The 7,651-nt window shown below is 49.6% G+C and overlaps 2 protein-coding genes across 9 annotated transcripts in view; both read left to right on the top strand.

Annotated features, from left to right (window-relative positions):
- Positions 1–1,902, top strand: part of LOC130528825 (regulator of G-protein signaling 4-like) — a 9,464-nt gene extending 7,562 nt beyond the window's left edge. For all 5 annotated transcript variants that reach the window (XM_057038580.1, XM_057038583.1, XM_057038581.1 and 2 more), the window contains 4 exons: positions 362–684; positions 885–940; positions 1,028–1,197; positions 1,471–1,902. In XM_057038580.1, the coding sequence (XP_056894560.1) occupies positions 362–684; positions 885–940; positions 1,028–1,197; positions 1,471–1,656 (735 nt within the window). In that variant the 3' untranslated portion in view covers positions 1,657–1,902. The remainder of the gene's footprint in view (positions 1–361; positions 685–884; positions 941–1,027; positions 1,198–1,470) is intronic.
- A 2,161-nt stretch (positions 1,903–4,063) lies between these two features.
- On the top strand, positions 4,064–6,492 carry LOC130528826 (regulator of G-protein signaling 1-like). Of its 4 annotated transcripts, none has more exons than XM_057038586.1 (5): positions 4,064–4,346; positions 4,510–4,569; positions 4,847–4,908; positions 5,025–5,191; positions 5,259–6,492. In XM_057038586.1, exons 1-5 carry the CDS (start codon positions 4,267–4,269, stop codon positions 5,445–5,447), a joined length of 558 nt encoding a protein of 185 aa, XP_056894566.1. In that variant the 5' UTR covers positions 4,064–4,266; the 3' UTR covers positions 5,448–6,492. The 4 variants fall into 4 exon arrangements, with proteins under 4 accessions (XP_056894566.1, XP_056894568.1, XP_056894567.1 ...); XM_057038588.1 differs by having other exon boundaries at positions 4,067–4,393; XM_057038587.1 differs by having other exon boundaries at positions 4,071–4,393; positions 4,844–4,908.
- Positions 6,493–7,651: the final 1,159 nt, after the last annotated feature.

A 7,651-nucleotide genomic window follows, 5' to 3' on the forward strand; every position in this document is an offset into this window, starting at 1 on the left:
AACCTACAAGCAGAAGGCGCTCCAAGTACTTCCTGTTCTTTGCTGGTAGAACCCAGTTCTGGATTGCTACATTAAAATAATCACAGATTTTCACAACCGAACTTAAATGAGTCAGCCTGCATCCGTTGGCTCTGCCTAAACTACCTCAGCTGTGTGAACCTGCCGTGTTTGAACGCAGCGTGGGGATCAGCGCACGTTTTTACCCAAACCCTGCAGACGCCCACGTGGGCCTCCAAACGTGCCCCGACCCTCTCACCTCTGGGTTGCACATGTCAGCGCTGTTGTGACGTTAGCTAGGACTGACGCTCGCATTTCTCACACCTCTCTGCACTTTTCCTTTCCTCTTATTTTGTAATTTCAGCGTTTGCAAAACAGCGACAGAACAAAAAAAAAGAGAGAGAGAAAAAAACAAAACAGGAATTTGAGGAGCGTGAGTCAGTGTGAAGCTCCAGCCCTGCCTGCGTATCCAGAAGGTATTCAGCGACCTGCCCTGGCAGGCCGGGACGTCACGGCGCCGGGGTCCGACCCAGGTGAGTTAGGAGGGAACAGTTCTGTTCAGGCGCACCGGAGAGGAAGTCCAGTGCAGAGATCTTCTGATATGAAACATGACAAAACGTTTGTCTTCTCAACTCTTTGGTTGAGCAAATTCAAGGATTTGATTCAAAATGTGACGCAACCTAAAAGGTAGGCTGAGCTCCTCTTCCCTGTTCAAATACCTCCCATCTTCTGGTTCATGGCTCCGGTTTTTGGTAGAATTTACTCTTTTTTTTTGGCTCAAACTAAGCAAACGGACCTCAGATCTCAGGTAGCGGTTCTTCTCTGCTCTAACTGTGTGAAAGAGGTGATCCAGGCAGTGAAAATGAACTTTGAATTCTCTCTTTCAGTTGGAAGAACGATCACAAACTCCAACCATCGCTGGACAAAATCCTCCAGGACAAAAGTGAGCGAGCCTTTTTTTTTTTTTAAAGCCGTTCACCGGCGACGCGAGAGCTCCCGCTCACTGACGGCTCTGCTCTCGCCTCTGCAGGAATGTTGAAATCCTTTCAGGACTTCCTGCGCTCGGAGTTCAGCGATGAAAACGTGGAGTTCTGGCTGGCGTGCGAAGACTTCAGGGCGAGCGGATCGGCCGACGCCGACCTGCGCCGCAACGCCGAGAGCATCTATGAGAAGTTCATCCAGCCGGCCGCCTGCAGGGAGGTCAGCGTCGGGGCCCAGGGGGGCGGAAGCATGTGTCAACCGCTGCCTCTTCTGCTGCTTTCACCATTTCACCTCGAACACCTTGAGCTTGTGGTTGATGTTCCTGTAAATGATGTTAAATCCAAGTTCCCTTTTAATGCAGCGCCACCCAAAACGTCCTTTACATTCATTTATAGCTAGTTTTATTTCGCTGGGACGGTGATAAATGGGAGTATTTTCACACTGCATCAGTTCTTTAGCACCACTGCTATAAGAAGGTCTCTTTTCCTCCAGATCAACATTGACCATCGCATTAGAGAAGAAATCAGGAAGTCTTTGGAGACACCGAGCACTCGCTGCTTCGATGAGGCCCAGAAACAGATTTACCTGCTGATGGAGAGAGACTCCTGCCCCAGGTTCCTGCTGTCGGACGCCTATTTGAGGCTAACGCACGCGTCCAAGACTCTGTGGTACATTTAGCTGAGGAAGAGGAGCGTCCGTGCTCCTCTCATCCTCACTATCTGCCTCAATGTGTTTCCCTATTTGGCCAAATTTGAACGTTATTTGAGAGATGTGAGAGGAAGATGTGGAAAATTGTGTGCAGGCAGAGAAGAATGTTGTTAGATGATTGTGTAGGTTTTCACTGAAGGTCTTGGTAAGTGAGGCTGCAGCATGAAATGTGATGCTTCTGCTTTTCAGAAATGGGGAATAAAAAGAATTCTCATTGTTGCCATTATTGTGTCTGAATCCTCAGACGGTTTTGAATTTATCTGACTTGTTGGAGGTGTGAGGAGGCCACAATTCAAGGGAGAAAGAAGGAAAAAAGTGAGTTTCCACTGCTCCGCCGGAGGGGGGGATTCTGTTTTTGGTCACATGTCTGCTCCATCCTCTAATTGGGTGTAGAGATGACTCCACAGTCCAGCAGTAGGGTTTACCAAACTGGAAAAAAGTAACCCCGCAGTAACCCTTGATCCCACTCTGCTCTGTAAACGGCCTTATTCGTGAAGAAATGTGCCTTAAAAAGGAGCCGTGAGGCTGCTAAGAATAGCTCAGAGGCTAAAACAGCAACACTGGAGTCATCAGACGACCCGATGCGGAACAGATCAGACCCAACACGCTGCCTTGTTAGGGGAATAATCTCATCACCGTCAGACAATGATGCCAGGAAGCTTTATTTAGAGAAGGTCTCGTGGCTCAAATAGAAACGGTCAAAGTGTAACGTCAGCTTTTAATGTCATGCTAAGAATGCACGTTTAAAGGCTTGTTGTTAGCATTAAATTGTCTTTAGCCACACCGAGGTTGCCTCTTATTTCTGAAGGAGGAGCAGAAGTGATCGTTTTCGCTCTTGAAATTTCGCCTCGTTGCCAACAAGAGAACTTCCATAAATGTAAACTACCAAACCTCAGTCACGAATCAACACAGTATCAACGTGTTGTTGTCATTTCAAAAGCTTAATTTCCTAAAAAAAAAAAAACAAGCAAACAATCCTGATATGGTGGCTCTGAACATGCTAACGTCGCGCGTCAGTAACTCTGAGCCCTCTGGGATGTCAGGGATGGTTCCCGATAAACAACAAAGGTCTCACCTCCTGCATCACATAGTGTGCTATTCCTAACACACAATCTGTCACTGTTTTTTTTTTTTTTTTAAACCCGGCACGGTTACTCTAGCAACCAAAAGGAAGTGAACACTGTCAGTCGCACGCTGTTAGTCAGGCCTATCGCACTTGGGGAAGTTCCTGCCAGATCTGGATGCTGTGAACTTGAGCAATGTATGATTGTATGCGGTGAGTTCCCCCATGTAGAAACTGTTGACACGCAGAAAATCCAAGGAGCGACTTTCAGTTCACATTCTTTGGCGGCCCTTGGCAGCGGCTCCACTCTGATAACCGTGTTTGGGCAAAAGAGGGAGCGGAGCATCGGTGAAGCTGGGCCAGCAGCAGGTTGTACGAACGTGTGAGGGACGACAGGCTGAGCGCCCTCGGCTGCCTCCCAACGCCATCGAAGATGCAGCAGAGAGATATGAAGGCTCCAGAGCGGGTGTGGGGGCGACAGCAGCTGTCTACATTTACGCTACCGCTGTCAGTAAACTCTCTGGACAGCATGAGCAGGACCAAAGTATAAAGATATCGGAGCTGATTACAAGAGCTCCAGCTGATCATGGGGCTCCAGACTAAAATCCTCCTTTATCAAAGGCCGTGACCCGTTTCAGGAGCCCCCGCCGCTGCCCGCTGCTCCCATCATCAGCTACTTTTTTAACAGAATATGGGAGGCCCCAAAAACCGGCTGTGTGGAGCTCAGATGGAGCTCATGCAGTGAAAGTGTCCGATGCTGCAGGGACTACAGGAATACCATCAAAACACATCCAGATTAAACATGTTGGTGGAAAAATAGAAGCTGTTACGCTCAGACGGTGGATCCACGTGAAGGCTTTTAGCCTCTTAGTGCAGAGGACAACTTTCTGCATCCTGTCGGCCTGCTGACGCTTTGTGTTGCAACAGCCTTTGTTTCCTTTTTCCTACTTTTGGCTGCAGCCTCATGTAGTATCACGAGGTCTTTATGCTTTTATGGGTCTGGAAGGGAGAAATAAATACTGAAAATAGCCTTTTTTAGGGGTCCCAAGTCTGCTGGTCTTCTCCATCCTTCTCATAATAAAATTGGTTTAACACTGTTACAATAATTTGCATCTGTGCTGTCAGACAGGAAAAAAAAGAGGTAACACAGCACAGATGGCGAGGACTCATCGGGATCACCCATGGGAGTGGGGTGGGTGGGTGGGGGGGCATGACAGCAACGGAGAGGACAAAATAGGGAGTCAGGCATCAAGAGGAGGGAGGCAAGTATGCAGCACGCTGAGTATGTGTTGTTTTTTACAGTGAGGTAGGAGGAGAGGAGAAACCGGGGAAGGAGGAGGAAGGGGTGCTTCCTCTTCACTCTGGGCTGAGCTGCTGATGCATCCCAGCAGCCCCGGTCCGTAGCAACAGGAAAACCTCGGTATAAAAAGCAGCGTCGCAGGGGGAACCCTCCTTAGAGTCTCACGGCCACAGCATGACCAGGACAGGGAGCCTGAGCGTGTTGACCTAGCAAAACAATGCCCAGGCTAATCCTCGAGCCGCCCAACACACAGCGCTTCATCATGGACCGAGATGACCGCCGGAGGAACAAGAACATGTGAGTGGAGATCTGACTTTTCCCCCCTCCAAGCAGAGAAATAAGACGTGAGAGCCTGAAATGTTTGACGATTTACGGCTCCGTTGTGGTGACTGAGCGGCCAAACGGGCTTAATTCAATCTGACAGTGACACATTAATGCTTCTCTTATCTCTTCTACCCAGTGGAAAGAACTTTATGTGCCGACTCCAGTGCATGTTCTCACACTCATCAAGCTCTGAGAGGTAAGAAGGCTTATGGCATGTTTTTGCATACATTTTGGTTTTAAAATAGCCGGCCCGTTGTTATCATTTCCATCTATGGCATCAGGAAAGGGTTTGAATAAAGCGGAGACTCCATGTTTGCCTTGGCACCGCCGGCTGGCGTGCCAGCGTATCCCGTGGCCTTGGCCTTTTCTTATGAATTTGATAAGCACATCTGCTGTGTTGTTTTTTTCATGACTTCAAAGCGGCGGGTTTGATTCTGTTTGACTAATCTTAATCTTGCCTTCTCTCCCAGCAGGCTAAGTTTAGAAGATACCCAACAATGGTCACAGTCACTGGAAAGGCTTCTTGATTCTAAATGTAGGTTGGTGAAAATACCGCTTGTGAGAACTTTAATTTAGATGGCTGAGGTGTCAGGAAATGGGGGGGGGGGGGGCAGTTCCTATAGCTAATGCTTGGTGTGCTGTTTACCACAGATGGACTGGCGACTTTTCGAAACTTTCTCAAATCTGAGTACAGTGATGAGAATATTGAGTTCTGGCTCACCTGTGAGGATTACAAGAAGATCAAGTCTTCGTTCAGGATGTCCTCAAAGGCCAAGAAGATTTATGAGCAATTCATCAAAGTAGAATCTCCAAAAGAGGTGAATTCAGCCTAAAGAGCATTAACAAGGAGAACTTCCTGCCTGACTTTCTGTTCCCTCCTTCCAGATCAACATTGACTATCACACCCGCGAGCAGATCAAAAGGAACGTCAAAACTCCCACCGTGCACTGCTTTGATGACGCTCAGAAGATCGTTTACGGGCTGATGGAAAGAGACTCGTACCCACGGTTCCTGCGCTCAGACATTTATAGAACTCTCCTGGAAAACCTCGCTGCTGACGCTGCAAAAGGGTGAAGGCGAACTCGGAGGAGGAAGAGAGAGAGGGAGAGCGAGGGGGGGAGAGGGATGGAGAGAGGACATCAAAGCCATAACTGGAACGCTCGAGCTCCTACAGGAGGAAGGGAGGAAGGAGGGGGAGGAAGGAGACTTATCTGTAGATGCAGACTGTTCCGTAGTTCCACCTGTGGAGGATCCAAACCCGTGAGCACCTCACACCTGAGGACTTCAGGAGCGACCACCTGAGCCGCCTCCACGGCCCTGCACCGCGTGTTTGCACCGGATGATAAAACACGTCTGCCCCCACCGCACCGGGGGCACCGAGAGTCGTAGCAAACAACCCCCCCCCCCCACACACACACACGCACACACACACCCTCCCTCACACCCCCACCCCCACCCAGAGGTGTTTCCTGTCCACACAGAGGATGTAATGGTCACACTTGATTGTTGTGCAGAGAGGATGATGTTGCACGGAGGGTCAGTCTGCTAATTAACGATAGCAATAAGGAAGTGGACAATTCCACAGGAAACAGGAAGCTCAGCGGAGCGGCTTCATCCTGAGTGGCGGTCGGAGGACGGCGCCCCGCTCTGGAGAGGCCGTCTGGAGCCCAACAGGTGCTCCGGGACTGAACTGAGGAACATTTGTGCCGGTATTCAACGTATAGAAATGCGTTTTCAAAAAGAAACAAATGCAAAGTCGGCGTCTCACCGTGAACCTGGGGACGCATATTAGTTGTCATGGTGACAGAAGTATAATAACGCACTCTGACGTTGTGTGCAGTCACGCTCTGAACATGCAGGAGAGAGCGCGTCGTGCTGGCTCTGCTGCAGGCTGACGGACGCGCTGGTGCTGGTGTGGTCACGGCGTTGGAGTTATTGTAGAGCTAGAACAATTCACCCGGATTTCCAGACGGTTCCGGACTGTTCCGGACTGTTCCGGACTGTTCCAACAACGTCTTATTTATTCCCATTTGTCACCAGATCAGTACAGTTTGTTGCAGTGTTGAAGTGCCTGTTAAAATGTTAGTGATTTGAATGACATTAAATTATTTGAACTGCCTAGTGGGAACAAAGGGACATTCTTTAGTATCACACACACACACACACACACACACACACACACACACACACACACAGCAGTTAAGTTGATCTTACACACGAGGTAATAAACAAAGTGTTTGTATAATGATCTACTGCTATATGCTCGGAGCAGCTATATAAGCATGGAAACATGGAGGCGGTGCCAAGTTCTGGCGGCTCAGCGACACACACACGTGACGAGAGTGCAGAAGGTGCCAGGAATCATCACACACACGGTCGCCGGGCCAACAGCAGCTGTTCTGACCCACCCGCCTCAACCACCCACGACCCGCTTCCACGCCGCTGCGTGACCCTTTACGTGCTGAGCGTGACCTCAGCGCAGCTTCTCTTTGGTCACGTTGACACACGTCCAGCGAGGGCGCCGTGTGGACACGGTGGGACCCGAACGCCGCCTGATGTTGTTGCCACATCTGCGCCGCCTCAGGATTAGAGGACGAGAGTTGATGTCAGTGAGAGAGAGAGAGAAGCGCTGAGTCAACATTCAGGGTCCCGAGGAATCGACCGGGAATCAGGTCAAGCAATTCGGATCCATGTGGGAACGGTTTGGGTTGCATCACCTGTTGCTAAAAATAACCTGTACAGCAAAATCCATCCATCCATCCATCCATCCATCCTGCATCCATCCATCATCATCCATCCATCCATCCATCCATCCATCCATCCATCCATCCATCATCCATCCATCAACCATCCATCCATCCATCCATCCACCTATCCATGCATCCATCCATCCATCATCCATCCATCCACCCATCCATCCATCTATCCATCCATCCATGCATCCATCCATCCATCCATTCATCCATCCATCCATTCATCCATCCACCCATCCATCCATCCATCCATCCAACCATCCATCCGTCCATTCATCCATCATCCACTCATCCACTCATCCATCCATCCACCCATCCATGCATCCATCCATCCATCCATCATCCATCCATCCACCCATCCATCCATCCATCATCCATCATCCATCCATCCATCCAACCATCCATCCGTCCATCCATCCATCCGTCCATCCATCCACTCATCCATCCATCCATTCATCCATCCATCCATCCATCCATCCATCCATCCATCCATCCATCCATCCATCATCCATCCATCCATCCATC

The sequence above is a fragment of the Takifugu flavidus genome, chromosome 7, assembly GCF_003711565.1.
Source record: "Takifugu flavidus isolate HTHZ2018 chromosome 7, ASM371156v2, whole genome shotgun sequence".
NCBI lineage: Eukaryota > Metazoa > Chordata > Actinopteri > Tetraodontiformes > Tetraodontidae > Takifugu > Takifugu flavidus.